This window comes from Coenobita brevimanus, chromosome 7 (assembly GCF_032717465.1).
Source record: "Coenobita brevimanus isolate Jiangsu-jjx chromosome 7, ASM3271746v2, whole genome shotgun sequence".
Classification (NCBI taxonomy): Eukaryota; Metazoa; Arthropoda; class Malacostraca; order Decapoda; family Coenobitidae; genus Coenobita; species Coenobita brevimanus.
Window position 1 is genome coordinate 4,004,419 of NC_136960.1, and position 19,416 is coordinate 4,023,834.

At 43.2% G+C, this 19,416-nt stretch overlaps 1 protein-coding gene across 1 annotated transcript in view; it reads right to left on the reverse strand.

Annotated features, from left to right (window-relative positions):
- Positions 1–19,416, reverse strand: part of LOC145404710 (multiple PDZ domain protein-like) — a 1,044,659-nt gene that overhangs the window by 353,340 nt on the left and 671,903 nt on the right. The window contains exons 22-24 of the mRNA XM_080276264.1: positions 16,579–16,708; positions 15,382–15,513; positions 14,831–15,032 (exon numbers count right to left, since the gene is read on the reverse strand). Coding sequence (XP_080132390.1) covers positions 14,831–15,032; positions 15,382–15,513; positions 16,579–16,708 — 464 coding nt within the window. The remainder of the gene's footprint in view (positions 1–14,830; positions 15,033–15,381; positions 15,514–16,578; positions 16,709–19,416) is intronic.

Consider the following 19,416-nt stretch of genomic DNA (forward strand, 5'->3'; position numbering starts at 1 on the left):
ATCGTCTGCCGGTAACAAAAATTAAAGTACATTACCGAAACATTGGGGTTTAGGACAGTCATCATCATCATCATCATCATCATCATCGTCATCATCACCATGCAATCGTCTCACATTTATCTCCACTCTGACAATCTGGCTGTTAGCTTGATTTTTCCATCCATACTCATCAATCTCGTCAGTTTCATCATTCATACAGCCTAGCAGGATATGTATTTCCCACATATAATAAACCTCCTTCTTAAATTTCACCTAGTTTAAAAATACAATTGAAGGAGCGAATCCACCTTTTCCCACATAAAATAAATCTACATCTTAAATTTCACCTAGTTTAAAAATACAACTGAAAGAGCAAATCCACCCTTCTCCCCCCCCCATGTATAAAAAATCAAAGTCGGGAAAATCAGCTTCCGGCCCATACGACACTCACAAACAATCAACGACGTCTTAAATTCTGTTATGGCCGTAAAACATAGAACATGTGAAAAATTTCTCTTCGGTCCGTATCGATATTCATGCAAATTTTCATCTCCCTCCGTCATGAAAACTCTGGACGTGCATAAACAACAAGGAGAAAGAAATTGGGCTATTACACGGAAACCAGAAGACGGGATGATATATGTATGGATTTTCTCTTTTTCTCTTATCCCCTTCTCAACACAATCTTTTATTTTCTACACACTTCTCCTCCTCCTCCTCCATTCTTCGCTCACTTTCCTGTTCACTGTCCCTATAGATTTTTCTTTTATGTTCTTCCTTGTTACATTCTCTCTCTCTCTCTTTCTTCTTCTTCTTCTTATTATTATTATTATTATTATTTAACCGCTATCTCTTTTCCTTAGTCTCATTCTTCTCTGTCTTTCTCGTCTTAATCCTTCCTGTTTCCCTTCCTTTTTTCCTTACCCTCTCCCTCCTCTTCTCTCCACCTCTTATCTTTCTTTCTCTTCCTCTCTTATTCCAATTTCCTTTCCCTCTTTCCCCTTCACTCCTCTCACCCCCATCCTCTTTACTCTTATGTTCCTCCTCCCTTTTTTTTTTTTTTTTTTAACTACTGTACATCTCGTCACTTCATTTCTTCTCTCTTCCTTTATCTTCTTCCTCCATCTTGTTAACATTCTCCTCCTTCTTTTCATTCTTCCCTCATATCTTCTTTTCTCTCTTTTTCTTCCTTGTGGCCATCTCCCTCCCCTATCTCTCCCCTCCCTCCCATCTCTCTCTCTCCCTCTCTCTCTCTTTTCGTCTTCTTCTTCTTCTTCTTCTTCCTGTTTCCCTCCTCTTTTAATCACTCTCTCCCTCTCTCCTCTTCCTCCTTCTTCTTCCTCTTTCCCTGCTAAGCAAGTGTGTAAAAGAAAGCAAGTTCCCCCCCACCCATGCCCCTCCACCTCTCACCCTGATTCACGCCCATCCCTCCTCCTCCTCCATTTTCCTTCTACTTGTACTTCTCTTACTTTCCCCTTTTTCCTTGCCTTCATCCCTTTTCCCCTTTTCCTTCTCCTTTTCTCCATCAAGTTTTATTATTCCTATTCATATTTCCCTTCCTCCTATTCCTCTCCTCCTCTCCATATCCTTTTTCCTTGCTTCGTCCCTTTTCCTTGCCTTCTTCCTTTTCCAAGTTTCCTCCTACTCATAATTCCCCATTTCCTCTCCCCTTCGCCTTTTCCCTCTTCCTTTTCCAAACACGACTGAAATAGGAAGGCACAAGAAAACCCACACCTTTTCCCCTTCCCTCCCCCCCCTTCAATTTCCCCACCCTCTCAGCCCCTCTCACGCTCTCTCAGCCCCTCCCACACCCTCTCATTCCCTCCCCCACCCTCTCAACCCCTCCTACACCCTCTCACACCCTCTCAGCCCCTCCCACACCCTCTCAGCTCCCCCCACACCCTCTCCACTCCTCCTACACCCTCTCAACCCCTCCCACACCCTCTCAACCCCTCCCACACCCTCCTAACCCCTCCCACACCCTCTTAGCCCTTCCTACACCCTCTCAACTCCTCCCACATCCTCTCAACCCCTCCTACACCCTCTCAACCCCTCCTACACCCTCTCAACCCCTCCCACACCCTCTCAACCCCTCCCACACCCTCTTAGCCCTTCCTACACCCTCTCAACTCCTCCCACACCCTATCAACCCCTCCCACACCCTCTCAGCCCCTCCCACACCCTCTCAACCCCTCCAACACCCTCTCAACCCCTCCAACACCCTCTCAACCCCTCCCATACCCTCTCAACCCTTCCCCCACCCTCTCAACCCCTCCTACACCCTCTCAACCCCTCCCACACCCTCTCAACCCCTCCCACACCCTCTCAACCCCTTCTACACCCTCTCAACCCCTCCCACACCCTCTCAACCCCTCCTTCTACTTGTAAGGACCCAGGCGGCCACTGGTACAGCTTCTTCCCTTATTGGTGTGGCGCGGAAAAGGAAAGAACAAGAAAACCAAGAATAGATTCAAGACACGGGTGGATTAGCACGGACAGGCAGAGGAGGAGGAAGAGAAGGTGGAAGAGGAGGAAGAGAGGTGGAGCAGGAGAAGAAGAGAAGGTACAGGAGGAGGAAGAGGAGGAGATGGAGGAGGAAATACAAAAGGCAGAAGTGGTGGAGGAAGAGACTGAAGAAGTAGGACATGAAAGGGACAGATGAGGTTGAGGAAGAGGTAAAAAAAGAGAGAGAGAATGTAGAAGACGCAGAAGTTGTATAAAAGGTGGAGGAAGAGGTAGAAAGGCAGAAAAGGAGGCAAAGAGAAATAGGACCATGCACAAGACGTAGATGAGTGGCAGTGGAAAATTACAGGGGTGTGAGGAAGTGAAGAATACAAATGAAAAACGTACTATGAAACACACACACACACACACACACACACACTCTGCAGAACCATTATCCACTAGTAAGCCAGTCCTTACATCACTCTTGTCTTTCACCTCCCTCTCGTCTGGGGGGGTAAAGAAACCAGCGTTCCTGGTAGTGAAAAGCAGAGAAGGAGAGTTAAGCATTCCTCAGACTAAGAGCATGAAAATCTAAGCAGGGAAATCTAGGCGGGAAAGTCTAGTAGGGGGTCACACAATAGAGGAATTTTGGAGGAAGGGGAAAGTGGTGAGGAGGCTGGGGAATTCGAACGGCCATGAGGAAGTGAAAAATACACGACTACAGAAACAATCCTTCATTATATACCTCGCTTTCCAGAGGTATGAACCGTCCTGGGCAGCAGTGAAGGAAGGAAGGAAGGAAGGAAGCTGGGTGAATCTTAGAATTAGAGTCACCAGTTCACTTCCCTCTCCAGTCACTCAATGATCCAGTCACAACGATACTTCACTGTTCCTTTACGCCTTTCGGGATAACCTGAAGAGTTTTACGACGAGAAAATAGAAAGATCTGTGTTCCAGGCACCAACAGGATATTTCACTTCCTCTATATTTTGATGAAAAAAGAAAAACTGGTATACGTAATACGGAAATGGAAACTCTGTCGCTATGTATATTCAACAGATTCAGTTTATTATATTTATTCATTTGTTTATTTTTGACGGTGCTAATTCGATCGTTCGCACATATTTCACAGCAAAGTGCAATTAAACGAGGCAGTAAAAAAAAATTATATATATATGGCAACAAGAGTATGCTTCAATCAAATTTTCAAAAAGTTGCACATTCACAACGAACATCAATACTTCAATCACCAGGTCAATATTTCTAAGTTATAGCCAAATTAACTTTAAAAATAATATTCTTTGCGAGTTCACATAAGTCTCATAAATTAACCGTGTGAGGCCGTGTGCAAAATCGAAAAAAAAAAAATAGCAGAATACGTGTAATATTTTCGCCAGCTTAGAAAACTCACTTGCACTTCTTCCTTAATATTTTTTTTTCCTGCATTTGGAAAAGTAAATATTCTCCTGTATGATGCTTATATTTAGGTGGGAAAATGATGATGATGATGATGATGATGATGATGATGATGATGAGGAGGAGGAGGAGGAGGAGGAGGAGGAGAAGGAGCGGGAAGAGGAGGAGAAGGAGCGGGAGGAGGAGGAGGAGGAGGAGGAGGATTGACGACGACGACGACGACGACGAGGAGGAGGATTGACGATGACGATAACGATGACGATGAAGCTGAGGAGGAAGAGGACGAGGAGGGTGGTGGTGGTGGTGGTGGTGGTAAGCAGGAGGAGGAGGAGGACGATACTGACCCTTCAATCCAATGACGTGTTTCATATTTTACTATCAATTCCTATTCCTATTTAAACTCCGGCAACATCCTAGTAGTGAAGGCATTAATGAGGGCTGTATCTAACATCTCCCGTTCTGAAAGTCTAAGAAGAATAACAACATGTACGGCCAGCCCAATAAATGAGTAAATAAAAAAAAATAAGAGTATGATCTGTTGTTGTTGTTGTTGTTGTTGTTGTCGTTGTTGCTGTTGCTTAATCCTGCTCTGTCCGGCCAAACAGACCCCTCGACCAGAGGTAAACAACTGACTCTGTGGGGTCATCTTAGGGCCCGTCCACACGTGCCCTCGAACATACGTTGGCAACACAATGGCAACATGTTCGGGAACATGTTTGCAGCAGTATTTGGATAGATGTACGCAAACATGCTTCAGTGCAGCTTCAAACACTAGCAGTACAGGAGATGGGATAGGTGTGTCCCTACGAGGCAGCTGAGACTTATCATGATGTTGCCGACATGATCTGGACGCTGCTGTTCCCAACATGTTTGCAGCGTGTTCGTTACTTTTGCTTACGTGTTGCCAGCACTTGTTCGTGCACACGTGTGGAGGCGCCCTTACAGGTACAGTACCGGACATAAACCGTACAGCAGGGTCCTTCCCCACAGCGAGACGCGGGGATATATGAGGAGATTTGGCTTGTGGGTGGACGCTGCAGATGCTGAGAAATAGGAGGAGGTCTGGTTTCTGGGTGGACGCCGCATATGCTTCGCGCCACCCACAGTGCTACCACGTAAAGGCACCTCGTCTGAGCCAAAATTGTGATGAAAGAGTGAAGCAAAAATACAGGAGAATATCAAGATAATAGGAAAAATAAATCACGAAGGGAGAAGTGCAATAAATTTTCACTAGCGCCCACACGAACGCGAAGTAATGTGAAGCAAGAGGAAGAGCGTGTGTGTGAGGCAAGCGTGAAGCAAGTAAACTGAGGCCACACTGCTTCCCTCCCTCGCTGCCTGGTGGTGGTGGTGGTGTTGGGGCTTCACGGAGAGTCACGCCCTACACCTGGCACCCACATACCTTTTCCGGGTTATACAACACATGGGTTTACTTCATAATGGGTCCAGTCTCTCTCTCTCTCTCTCTCTCTCTCTCTGGTTGATATAAGGGACACAGGGTTATTAAATAATTTCTCTCTCTCTCTCTCTCTCTGGTTGATGTAAGGGACACAGGGTTATTTGATAATTCTCTCTCTCTCTCTCTCTCTCTCTCTCTCTCTCTCTCTCTCTCTCGAAGTTGCTGCTGGTCTCCCCAAAGAACTCTTCAATTGCAAACGAAATTTTTGACAATTATCGTTCACCCTTCCAATCTATTACCGAAAAATGAAAAGCCATATTATCAAAGGCCCAAGTTACCCCTCATTAAAGATACATTAAATATTTATCAGCTAAATTATGGGGGGAAATCGTTCGGAAAAAAAAAAAAAAAAAAAAGAGGAGGAAACAAAAAAGCTGATTCTTTGAGTATGGGGAAAGCGTTCGAGGACACACACACACACACACACACACACACACACACACACACACACATTTTAATGGGTAAATCGCCTTGGGGGGGGGTCGGAAAACAGCCAAGAAATAGGCAAACCTGTTTTTTTTTTTTTTAATGGGGAAATCGGTCGAGGAAAAAAAAATATACATGAAACAGAGAAAAAGGCTTATTATCTTTTTTTTTGGGGGGGGGGGGGTCGGGGGGGGTCGCTCAAAAAAAAAAAAAAAAAAAAAAAAAAAGGAAAAAGGCAGCTTCTTCCTTGAGGTTTTGCTGAGTGGGAAAAAAGATAATCCGACCAAACGCACCTTGACTCCTTCTCGTTTTTGTTTCGCTGACTTTGCGCCGAGAGAGAGAGAGAGAGAGAGAGAGAGAGTGTGTGTGTGTGTGTGTGTGTGTGTGTGTGTGTGTGTGTGTGTGTGTGTGTGTGTGTGTGTGTGTGTGTGTGTCTCAAGAGTTTGCATATGCAGACTTCATGCAAACTAATATTTATGAGCATACGTTTAAGCCAAGAAATATGGGAAAAAATTATTAGACACTTATTTCCATATATTTTCAGGACCGTCATATTTTAAAGCTTAGTTACCGATAAAAAATAACTAATCTTTCATTGATATCACCATTTTCTTTATTACCCGTGGAAAGAAAATAGTAATTGGTGGCCGACATTTTCTTTCTTTTATTTTTCTCTGATTTTCTCTTTTCTTCTTTCCCTTTTCTTCCTTTCTTTCACTAAATTTTTTCTTTAATTCTTTTTCTTTCACTTTCATTCTTTATTTATTTAGAAAGCTGGTCACAAATAAGGGTAGTGGTAGTAGTAACCCCAGACTCATCTACAGTACGTGTGAACCCAGTGGACTGCAGGCTGAAGTTGCCCCTCTCCTGCAGGCCGCCATCCTCCCTTCTAAGGAAAGGAAGGGAACTGAGGGACGTTTGACCCGGGCAGAGAGAGAGAGAGAGAGAGAAAAGAGCAGAGACTGGAGATTACGTGGTAGTAGGAGTGGCTGAGGGAAGGGGGGGGGGTGGAACAGGAATGGACTAGGATCAAAAGAAAACCGTTCCAGGGCCGAGGGTGGAAATATATGGCGTCAGAGGAAGGAAGGAAGGATAGAAGGAAGGAGGAAAGGAAAGAGGGAGGAAGCCATGGAAGGAGGGAGGGAGGAAGGAAATTATGATGATGATGATAAGGAGGAGGAGGAGGAGTAGATGGAAAGGGAAGAAGGAGAAGGAGACATTCAACCTGGCACCTATGACCTTCACGAGGGTTAATAAGGCAGACACTCAAATCTGGAAGCAAGGAGGGACGAAGACAGCAACAGGCATGAAAGCGAGATGTCCAAGTCGGGCCGAAACTGCTCAATCTTCGGAACAGACAGCTTTTTCACACTGGGTTAATTTCTTCAGGCGAATGAAAATAGTCCATAAAGAGTTTCTTGTTTTCTGGTTCCTTTTTCCTTGCATTAAAAAAAAAAATAAGTGTCGCAATTTTCCCTTACCCAAAAATGAATAATCAACCATCCTGTCACAAAAATTGAGTAAATAAAGAAATAAATATCAAAAATAATCCTGTCAGAGTTGCAAAGAGATGTGGCGTTGTCTAAAGTACGATCGCTCCGACCTGGCGAAAATTCCTCACTCTTTTCAGCTCAGTTGATAGCCAAGTGTAGTCAGATTAGAGGGTCGACTTAACTATACTCTATGCACTTTTACCTGGCCTAGATATTCGTCCTTTCACAGCTTATTTCACGCAGCTCAGTCGCAGAGAAGAGAGAGTGCCACGACTCTACATCCTTTCCATGGCACTTCTTCGTGACTAGGATCATACTGCTGTGTAAATAAATCTGTTGTTAGGGCTCAGTATTCATGAAGGAGACATGGCAATTTTAGGCCAAGAGAGAGTGACCAGAGTATAGAAACGAAGGACTTTTTTTATTTTTTCCTACCCCATACTTAAGTCCATCGATTTTCATGCAAGAATAACTTAGAATAAATTTTAGGCCAAGTTAAAAGTGCAGGTGGTATAATAACGGCAGAAACTGCACTCCCTCCTGATAACTAAGGTCCATCAAATTCCACGTTAAAATTTCGGGATTGGCCCAGTACCGTCTGAGGAAAACACGCTGACTATGTGAAGGGAAATGGCCCAGGGAGGTGACATCGGGAGGGCGGCCACCAGGTGTTACGACCCACACATGGTATACGCATTTCACTCTAAGCTGGTCTACTATTGCCATCTCTCCACCCTGAATGCTGAGTCGTTAACAGCAGAATACGATGCCAGTCACGAAGAAGTGCTATGGAAAAGCTGTAGAGCCGCATACCTGTCATTTCCGGCCACTAGGCAAGGTGAAATTGCTGCAAAAGGACGAAAATCAAGGCCAAGTTAGCATTAATAAAATATAAAAAAAATATGCAAATGGCCACTGCACCAGCTACATTGATCATTTCGGATATCGTACATACTTCTGTGATATGTGATCGGATTAGAGGAGTTAAATTAATATACACTCATTTTACACTAACCTGGCCTAAAATTGGCGTCTCTCCATCACGAATGCTGCGCTATAGGAACACAGTAGCACTAGAATGTGATGCTTGTCAGGAAAAATGTTATGGAATGAATGTGTATCTACAGTACTTTTTTGCCATTCAGCTACGATATTATTTTTTTTTTACTCTGGACATAGGCTTTGCAACCCGTTCCCTGAGGCCCAACAATCCTCCTACGTACCATACATCTCAATATGTCACCACTTCGGCGCCAACGCTCACCGTCCATACTCAATACATGCTAGAGCTGTCTCAATACAGGACCGGTGTATTGGTATTATCGGGGGTGTTATTACAGGTCGGCGGATAAGTCAAATCTCGAAATTCAACTCCTTCAATGGCCTCCAGACCCAACCGAACATCGAACCCGAGTCTACTGTGACATACCACCTCTCTACTGACTCGGCCACCACCATCCCCAAAATAAGCTGCAGAAGAATGGAAATCTGTGCCAAGTTAGAGTGAAAAGAGTATAGTGTATAGTGAGGGCAGCGACCCCCACCAGGAGGAAGGCAGAGTGAAGCCGTAGCGAGTCAGGTGAGGCCGTGGCGAGGCATTATAGGCTGCCTCACCGTAATGCTCTCACGCCCTTACCACCACTACTACCATCACTACCACATCACCACTACCACTATCACCACAAACACCATCACCACCATCATACACTTCCAAATACTCCCGTTACCTTATCTCAACACTCATTCACTCAATCAGTCACTTCATCTCCATGTCCGGAAGATTCATCACCATCATCACCACCGCTTCATCATACAAACCGACACACCCGCGGCCTCATCACACTCACTCACTCACACAACTACCCACTCACTCGCTCACTCACTCAACCCATCCAATTGCTTACTCAACCACCCAATCACTCACTCAATCAAGCTCTTCTTCCACAAGATCAACATCCATAAGAACACGATCCTTAAAATATACAACAATTTACATTTTCCTTCGATAAAACACACACACACACACACACACACACACACACACACACACACACACACACACACACACACACACACACACACACACACACACACACGAGTACGTATGTGCGTGTGCATCATGAAATTACTGATGACAAAAAGTATAATGAGAATAATGTGCTTACTATCGCAATGTGGCGGTGGTAATGTGGTGATAGTGGTGTGGTACTGTGGTTGTGGTGTGGTGGTGGAGATGTGGTAAAGATGTGGGGAGAAAGTGTAGTGAGTACAGTGTTGGTGATGCGGAAGTGTGATGGTAGGGATAATGATGTGGTGAAAGTGTGGTAGTGTAGTGGGGGAGATATGGTGGTGGGGATGATGGAGGTATGGTAGTGTAGTGGTGGAGGTATGGCAGTGATGTGGTTATGTGGTAGTGATGGTGAGGAGAGAGCAATGTGGTGGGAATGAAGGAGGTGTGGTGATGGTGTGGCAATGACGTGGTTAAAGTGTGGTAGCATGATGGTGAAAGGTATGGCAGTAATGTGGCAAAATGTGGTGGTGGTGTGGTAGTAATGTGGTGGAGGTGTGGCAGTGATGTGGTGGTTGTATGGTAGTGATGTGGTGGTCGTATGGTAGTAATGTGCTGAGTGTGGTAGTAATGTAGTGAGTGTGGTAGTGTGGTAATGCTCGCGTGAACGACCTAAGTCAAAGCATTCCTAGGTCTTCTCTCCCGGCAGCTCACAAACACACGGCCATTATTAACCCCATTGCCGGCCATTAACACCCATTCACCCTAACCTTACATCACCTAATACGGTACTAATCTGCCCTTAATTACACGCCGAGGGGGAATTAGTGCACAACCGCTTTCATGTCCGTAGGATGATGGAGAGGGTCGCCTTCATGTGGCGGCACTGATATGACTGGGCGGTGGAGTTATACGGTTATACTTGCGTCCCTCAATCCCCTCCCTATCCCCTAAAAGGAGGATGGTGGACTGTGGAATAAGAGAAACTTCGGCCTGCAGTCCACTGGGTTCTTCTACTACTACTACTACTACAACAATGTCCGTTTACTTAATACTTATAATTGTGATGGGGGAGGCAAAAGCACAGATTTTGACGAACGTGTGGAACGCCTTTCGAGATTAATTTGGATTAGCCTGCATGCCATAACAAAGAGTGCAGTTAGCAATGAGACAGAAAGGGTAAACATGTTCTATGGTCCCCAAGTGTTCCAGGTTAACGATAATTTACAACCACAAACTCACACATACACCAGCTTAGAGCCACACACACACACACACACACACACACACACTTATTCACTGCCACTTGAATTCCCACTGGCACTTACTTCCGGGTTACACACAGTCAAGCAGTGCACTCTGTTTTCTTCTACTTTATATCCGGCTATTTTAATAATCTTGGGAAAGCCTCTCGTACTGATGGGGCTAAAAAAAAAAAAAAAAAGTTACATCTTACCTACCCAGTCTGAAAAGTGTGTGAAAAGCTAAATAAATTCGTCTGTAGATAGTGAGAGTATAAAAAATGTAAACTTTATGTTGTGGTTTACTACTCCGTTTGTACGCCAATTTCAGCCAGTGAGCTTACATTCAGCCCAGCTACCATAGAGGGGATAGATAGACAGATAGAGATGGATAGGCAGGTAGATATAGATACAGTAACAGAAACACACTGATGCAGTACACACACACACACACACACACACACACACATCCTCTCCCTTCACGTCATCACTCTCTCTCCCTCTAATCCACATCCATTAATCACAGTTTACACCTTCTTTCCCTGTCATTCTGCACACACCCTTACAGTTATGTCTCTCCCTCTCTCATTATTTTTTCATATCATTCCTTCCTCTTAGTTTACGCCTGTATTATCCATTTCAAATTATCTTTCCTATTACTCTTTCGTTTTCGTTCCCTGTAAAGACGTACTGTATATTTACGTTTCCCGACACGCATTGTTTTTCCTGTATCTAAAATGCCTTCTCTTGCTTCCCCATAAAAACTTACAGCTTCATCTCGCATTGTTCTCGCAGTCATTACTTCCTCCTACAAACAGTGACACCTTGACAAGAAGCGGTGTTTGTGGAAGTGCCATGTGCGCTACATCTGCATCCCTCCCTCCTTGAAGCTACGTATTTTAGCACAAGTTGTGAATACGTATGTTCTGCCTTTTATTTTCTTCAAAGCACGTATGAGTGAAAGGATCTACAGCTTCCACTTTCGTTTTTTCGTATGATATATGAGAGCTGTGACTGTTACGGTGATTATTCATGTTTCAGATTATGTTACAGACAAGAACTACAATAAAAAAAAATAAAAAAAGGAACAAGTGCCATCAATCTCTATCATTATGCTACACATCCATTTAAAAAAAAAAAAGCAAAGGAATATTGCTCTCATCACCAAACGTCATGTAATTACTTATCTCCAATATGATTTCTTTTAATTATATTCTAGTTCTTTAGGACGATTAATGAAGGGATTAATGAGGGCTAGATCCTACCCCTCCAGTTTCGAAAGTCTCTTCTGAGGTGAATAAATGATCTGTCTATCTATCTATCTATCTATAGCCCGACGCCCTAATCCCGCAAAGGGTGGCCGCAGACAAAACGCCTCCAAGTCACTCTGTCACCCACCATTTGACTACCCTCCCCCCAGCTCACCCCCCCCTCCCTCATATATCTCTCAACTCCATCCCTCCACCTCATCCTCGGTCTACCCCTCCCTCTCCTTCCCTCCACCTCACCTACATACACCCTCTTAGTCAGTCTTTCATTCTCCATTCTCTCCACATGTCCAAACCACCTCAGTGTATTTCTCCTAATCTTCTCAACCACATCCACATCTACCCCACAACGTTCCTTCACTTCTTCATTCGTCAACCTGTCCCTCCACGTCACTCCACATGCTCCTCTCAAGTAACTCATTTCCACTGCTCTCACTCTTGACTTGTTCCCCTCTTGCAAGGTCCACGCCTCGCTTCCATACGTCAGGGTAGGGATCACAATACGCTGCAAAAATAAGCTGGATAAAATGAGTAACTAGAATAGTTTCATTCTCTCTCTCTCTCTCTCTCTCTCTCTCTCTCTCTCTCTCTCTCTCTCGCAGAATCAAAGAAAAAGAAAAATGACCTCCAACGCCTTGAAGCCCTCTGGTGTCAAGCAGTGCAAACTCCAACATCAACACTGGGGAGCGTTTTTCCCCTCCAGCCCAATTCCTAAGCTAAATTTAATCGCCGGAAAAACAGTAAGCAAAAAAATAATTGGAAAAAATTGTTTAATCTCTCAAACTATTAAAAGAATATTAAAATAACCTCCAGCGTCATGAAGCCCTCTGGTGGCAAGCTGTGTAAGCCTCCACATCAACACCGGGCCGCCATTCTCCCGCTACTTATCCAATTAGCCTCAAACTTGCCGCCTTGGAACTTATTCAATTATCACCCGAACGCGTTTTTATTTTATACTTGGGTGCGGATTTTCTTAATTAAATTATGTTAGTTATTAATTTGGTTATCCAATTATGCTCTTGCTTAGTGTGCTGTAAGCTGGAAGGATTTAATAATTTTGTCGCGTCTCCCTCAAGCATTATTGGATTTTTGTTTACCACTCTCTCTCTCTCTCTCTCTCGACCTGCACACCCGGAAGCCAGCATGGACCACATTTTGGTTTCCCAGGTAAAATTTCTCTTGTTACGGTAACTCTCTCCCTTTACACGCTTCACTGCCTTTCCTTCCTACTAGTCTCTTTATTACTTCCTCTTATTTTCCTTCCTTCCTTTCCTTATTTTTCCTTCTTTCCTTCCTTCTTTTTTTTCCTTCCATACTTCCTTCCCCTTCCGTCTTTCCTTCCTTCCCTAGTTTCTCTAGTTCATGTTGTTTCTGGCTTTAATTCCCATCTCTGTTGTTACTCATTTTTTTCATCCTTTATTATACCTGTTTTCTTCCTTTCATCTCTTCCTCCTTCATTAACTCATCGCTCTTTTATCTCTGTTTTCCTCTTAATTTCTACCTTTTTCTTTTTATCCTTCCTCTTTACTCTTTTTCCCTTTCTTACATCGTTATAAATTTCCTCCATAACCCCCTATCTCCCTCTTAAATTTTCCATGTCCCTTTCTACCCATTCTTCTTTCCCTCTCTTGCTTCCTTTCTTCAATCCGAATGGAAATGGAGCTTTACTTATCCAAATGACGATAAGGGATAAACTGACAAACTTCATATTCCTCATACCCTTCCTTTCAGTCATCCTTAGTCATATATTTTTCTCCATTTGCCTCCATTCTTCTTTTCTGACTTCTGCAAATCCATCTTCAAGTTGTCTCTGTCCAAACCAGTTCTATCAATCACCATCACAAATCAGTCTTCTCTCTCTGTCTGTCTGTCTGTCTCTCTCTCTTACTAAAAAAATATCCACCTTAACACCTGATCACACAAAACAAATTATCTAATAATTGAGGAAATAAGACATAACCCTTTCTCAACAATGCCCTACTTTCTGGCCACTGAGAGGACGATTTTATACAGCTTGTAAGACCCTTCTGTAGTGAATGGGTTAATGAAGGACTTCAGTAACTCCCTCAATACACCCTTTAAGCTGAATAAAATCGTCTGGAGAGGCAAGAATAAAGAAAAGGCGTCCTTGTAGTGAAGAAAATAAAAGCTGAAACTCAGAAATGAAAAACAAAATTACGTAGAAAATTACAAAAAACAAACTTGCCTCCACGTCACACGGTCTTCCAGGACGCGTCTTCAGCTCTGCAATTTCACGTTTCCGAGGACGACACAATATTAACTTTCTCCACTGCCTCCCTCATCACTTTTCCCTTACCTTCCGCACCATCACCTTACCTGCTTCCTGTGTTGATCACCCCTTGTACTCACTCCAAAATTACAATCTTCACACTCTCACTTACCTGCTGCTCATCTTCTTATCTTTGTCGTAACTACCATATTTTTATTCTTCCTGTGGTGATAAGCTCTGTCTGGACCCCTAAATTATGGTTCTAAGAATTTCACATACCTTCTTATCATCTTATAAAACCTTTGTCATTAATATCCTTCAATTCTTTCTTGCAGTGATTGAGTCTTGTCTTATCCCAAAGTTTCCCCCAAATTTACTCGCTAATCACCTTCTACAGACATTTTTGTCATAATTACCATCTCTCTATTACCCTACTAGTCTTTCTCCATCTTTATTCCTTCCCTTTTTCTGCTTTCAAAATCACATGCCTCACACGCCCACCTAACTGTTAATTATATATCTTCCTTGAAATCTTTGTCATTACTGCAGTCTAATAATCTTTCCCATCTTGCATTCTTTCCCTTCTTCTAGTACCCAAATTACTCCTCAAATTCTCTCATATCGAAATAATGACCTTCTACAAAAACATTATTCATTACTGCTTGTCTTTAACTCTCCTCATCTTCCCTCGAGTCTCATTCCCTCCCTTCTATCTTATGTGTAATCCTCATCTTTTCTATTGCAATATTCCTCTCTCTCCCTTACCCCACGGTCTCTACCACTGTCTTTCCTTCTTCCATCACTCCTTCTCTCAATAAATAAACACGAGAATAAAGATGAATAAACAAAATAAACACTGGCTCACCTGACATCCGTACTGACGAGCTGTGTGCGTCGGAGAATAGCCCTGGCCTGAGAATTAGTAATGTTCCTCATGCTCTCGTTATTTACACTCAGGATCAGGTCGCCCGCGTGGAGTCGACCGTCCTTGTGTACAGCGCCGTTCCTCACCAAAGACGATACCACCACGCCGTTCACGCCCTGGTCCACCACCTCGATGTTCACGCCTGCAATCATCATTTTCATCATCACCACCATCATCACAGTTATTCATCGTAACCTTCTTCCCCTTTAAGGCCAGGGTGCGGCCTGCAAGGGCATACCACACACACACACACACACACACACACACACACACACACACACACACACACACACACACACACACACACACACACACACACACACACACACACACACACACACACACCATCATCATCATCATCACAATCCTAACCTTTTTCTCCCACGGAACGATTAACCCAACCACACTCCCTTTCTTAAAACTCCTTACCCACAACACAGCCAATCCCTCCCTCCTCCCAACTCCTCCAACTCACTCCCCACACCACCTACCCAGCTGGTCTGCGCCCTTCTTGATCTTAATAATCCTCTCCAGGTGCCTAGGGAGAGAGGGCACTGTGGGGGTCCACCGGGGAAGCTGTGGGGAGGACTGTGGGCTTCCTCCATCCTCGTCACCCGTGGAGCCTGTGCGGAGGGAAAAAGGAGATGAATTCAGTACCATGGCGACTACGCAGCTGGGTAGGTTGGTAGGCAGGTGGACAGGTTAGTGGGTAGGCTGACAGGTATGTAGATAGATACGTAGGTAGGTAGGCAGGTGGACAGGTAGGCAGGAAAGTTGACAGATATATAGACAGATACGTAGGTAGGTAGGCAGGTGGACAGGTAGGTAGGAAGGTTGATAGGTATGTAGATAGATACGTAGGTAGGTAGGCAGGAGGACAGGTAGGTAGGAATGATGATAGATATGTAGAGAGATAGGTTTGTAGGTAGGTAGGTTCATGCTTGCTACCGCCTAACGCAATAATTCAGTTCAACCTGTTTACAACTCAGAGTGGGGGCTGCCTCCATCTTCATCACCAGTCCATCCTATGTGTAGAAAAAGTGGTTCTCTCCATTACGATAACGACTGTATTTTTGCTTGCTATCTATTTCTCTGATCATTTTATTTCTAGGACGACTACGGGCTGCCTCCATCCTCGTCACATGTGCTGAGGGAGGTAATATATTCCGAATGAAGGCCCAGAAGTTTGGTTAGGGCCTAAAAATAACAAGGCAGATGGAATATTTAGAAGGGAGATACGTAAGTTTGAGTAGGGGTCTAAAAATAGGAGTTTGAGGACGTACCGTGTGTGTGTGTGTGTGTGTGTGTGTGTGTGTGTGTGTGTGTGTGTGTGTGTGTGTGTGTGTGTGTGTGTGTGTGTGTGTGTGTGTGTGTGAGAGAGAGAGAGAGAGAGAGAGAGAGAGACAGAGAGAGAGAGGTGAATGGGCATTGCAGGAATCAGAGGAAAAAGTCACAGGGGTAAGAAGTGCTCTCTCTCTCTCTCTCTCTCTCTCTCTCTCTCTCTCTCTCTCAACCAAGATCCAGAAATTAAAAAAACGGGACGCATAAATACATAACCATCCACCACTATCCTAATAAACAAATAAAAGCAAAAAAATAAAAACACTATCATTAATCTAACACCACAATATCTTTTCAAAAATCTAAAAATCGAAAAAGAAAAACACTCCAAAAATTAGCGACCTTACCCTGGGACACGAGTGATGAGGTGACGGAGGTGTGGACTGCCGTGGTGTGGGAGGGGACTGTGGGGGCGGCGGGGGAGGGGGCGGACCCAATCAGTCTCTCCGTGGCGACAGGTACCATCAAGACAGAGGCCTTTGGGGGAGGAGAACGCAGGATTAGCAACACAGACCTATAAATTTGCAACACAGACCTTTAAATTTGCAACACAGACCTTTAAATTTGGAACAGACCTAAAAAATTTGCAACACAGACCTATAAATTTGCAACACAGACCTTTAAATTTGCAACACAGACCTTTAAATTTGCAACACAGACCTTTAAATTTGCAACACAGACCTTTAAATTTACAACACAGACCTTTAAATTTGCAACATAGACCTTTAAATTTGCAACATAGACCTATAAATTTGGAACCCAGCTATAAATCTGCAACACAGACCTTTAAATTTGCAACAGACCGATAAAATTTGCAACACAGACCGATAAAATTTGCAACAGACCTTTAAATTTGCAACACAGACCTTTAAATTTGCACCATAGCTATAAATTTGCAACACAGACCTATAAATTTGCAACAGAGACCGATAAATGGGCAACAGACCAATAGATTAGCGACACAGACCGACAGATTAGAAGCACAGACCAGGACACAAGATTAGCAACAGAGACCGATAGATTAGCGAGACAGACCGACAGATTAGCGAGACCAAGGCAAGAGAGGGTATAACTAAGAGATGGGGTGGACGTTAGGACTCAGGATGGGAGAAGAGTTGAAGGACTGGATAACTGGTAAGAAAAATACTGAGATACTGAGAAATATACGTAGGAATCAGCAGTAAGAGGTCTTAGCGAGGAAAAAAGATTAATAACAGACACCAACACAGAAAGGCACGTGGAAAATGGAGGATGGATTTTATGAGACGAAAAACAGAGAGAGAGAGGAGGAAAATACAATAATCTAAGAGGAATGTTAGTTACCGAGGAAAAATTAGTAGGAATAAAAAATGTAATAAGAATTTGGTGGAGATTAAACTTCCCCAGAAACGCAAGAAAGGAAGTAGAAGGCTAGCTTTAAGACTAGAATATTAGGACGTGAAGAAAAGAGCTGAGTACAGATTAAAGCATGTGGATGAGAGGCTTCGAGGTGCTGGAGTGGAAAGGCAGATGGGAATGGAGAACTGTGTCAAGAACATAGTAATATTGAAAGAAGTCTGGGTAAACGTAAATGCTGTTAATAAATTATCGTAAGAGGGGAGAAAAAGTATGGACTAGGGTCTGAAAAAAGTAGGAAGATAAAAATGAAGGAAAAGGAGAAGCGAGCAAAGAGAAGGGAAAAAGTAAACGCAAGAAAGAACACGACAGAGCACATTTTTTGAAGCACATCTTTGTAAATTATGAACCCGGATTTGACGGCCAATAAAACTCTGAAGTAAATCCACAGCACACCTGATGCTTGCCACAACCCCAGGTCTGAAAAATGTAACAATATATTTTTTCCATTTCTTATTTATTTTTTGTCTGAGTTTACCATTTCTGTTAGCACAAAATCATCCATAACTGCATCCAATTTGAAGGTCTGGAAATAAAAGAAATTGTTAAAGTATATATATAAATCACTGAACAAACGTAATAAGGATAAGGTCATGGTACAAAGCCCTCCTCGCTGACCTAAGAGAGACCCTAACACCTGTACACAAGCGATTTATTTTTTTGTTACACTTTAATACTCACTTGTACATTACTGAGGAAAACTATTATACCTGACAAAGGGAAGATATAAATGGGATTAAAAAAAAAATACTAACCCTAACATGCGAACTAAATCGCTAATAAAGATATGCAAAGAAATCAACGTCAGTGAGAATACGGTTTATAATATTCGGCAACCTCTACTGCATTCCCGGGGTCACAACATTCAACCTTACGCACAAGGGTTATAGGGGCTATTATTATTATTGTTAGTTAGGTGGGTTAGGGACGTGGTTATCTTTTTTTTTTTATAATGAGAGAGAGAGAGAGAGAGAGAGAGAGAGAGAGAGAGAGAGAGAGAGAGAGAGAGAGAGAGAGAGAGAGAGAGAGGTTCTACAATTGGAATGAAGTGTGAAAAACGATGCTTGAGAGAGAGAGAGAGAGAGAGAGAGAGAGAGAGAGAGAGAGAGAGAGGTTCTACAATTGGAATGAAGTGTGAAAAACGATGCTTGAGAGAGAGAGAGAGAGAGAGAGAGAGAGAGAGAGAGAGAGAGAGAATCAAAATTTTAGTATAGCGAAAAATAATTTAGGTGAATACGAAAGAAATTTACCATTTTTTCCAGCCTTCATGATACCATTTTTTTGCACAAATACAGACAGATAGATAGATAGATAGACAGACTGACAGACAAATAGATAGATTAACTGACTGACTGATTGACATAGATAGATAGGTAGATAGAGACTGATACTGAGATAGATACAGATCAATATATAAACAGATCGATAGACAGAGACTGGGAGATAGGTATAGAGATAGACAGATAAACAGACAGACAGCAACATTTAGGCAGAGAATAAGACGGACGATTTTTAACAGGATTTTATAGTGGAGAAAATAAACTGGTTACGTAACAGCTGTCCCATAGCGATTTACTTGGCGATTTATTTAGCCTCTTAACACCTGTCCCTTGGCGATTTATTTGGCGATTTATTCAGCCTCTTTAACACCTGTCTCTTGGCGATTTATTTGGCGATTTATCTGGCCTTGTAACACCTGTCCCTAGATCTCATTAGTGCCTGACCTCTAACACCCTTTCCCAAGCGATTTATCTTGCTTATTACACCTTACTGTGCTACTCTGTGCTACA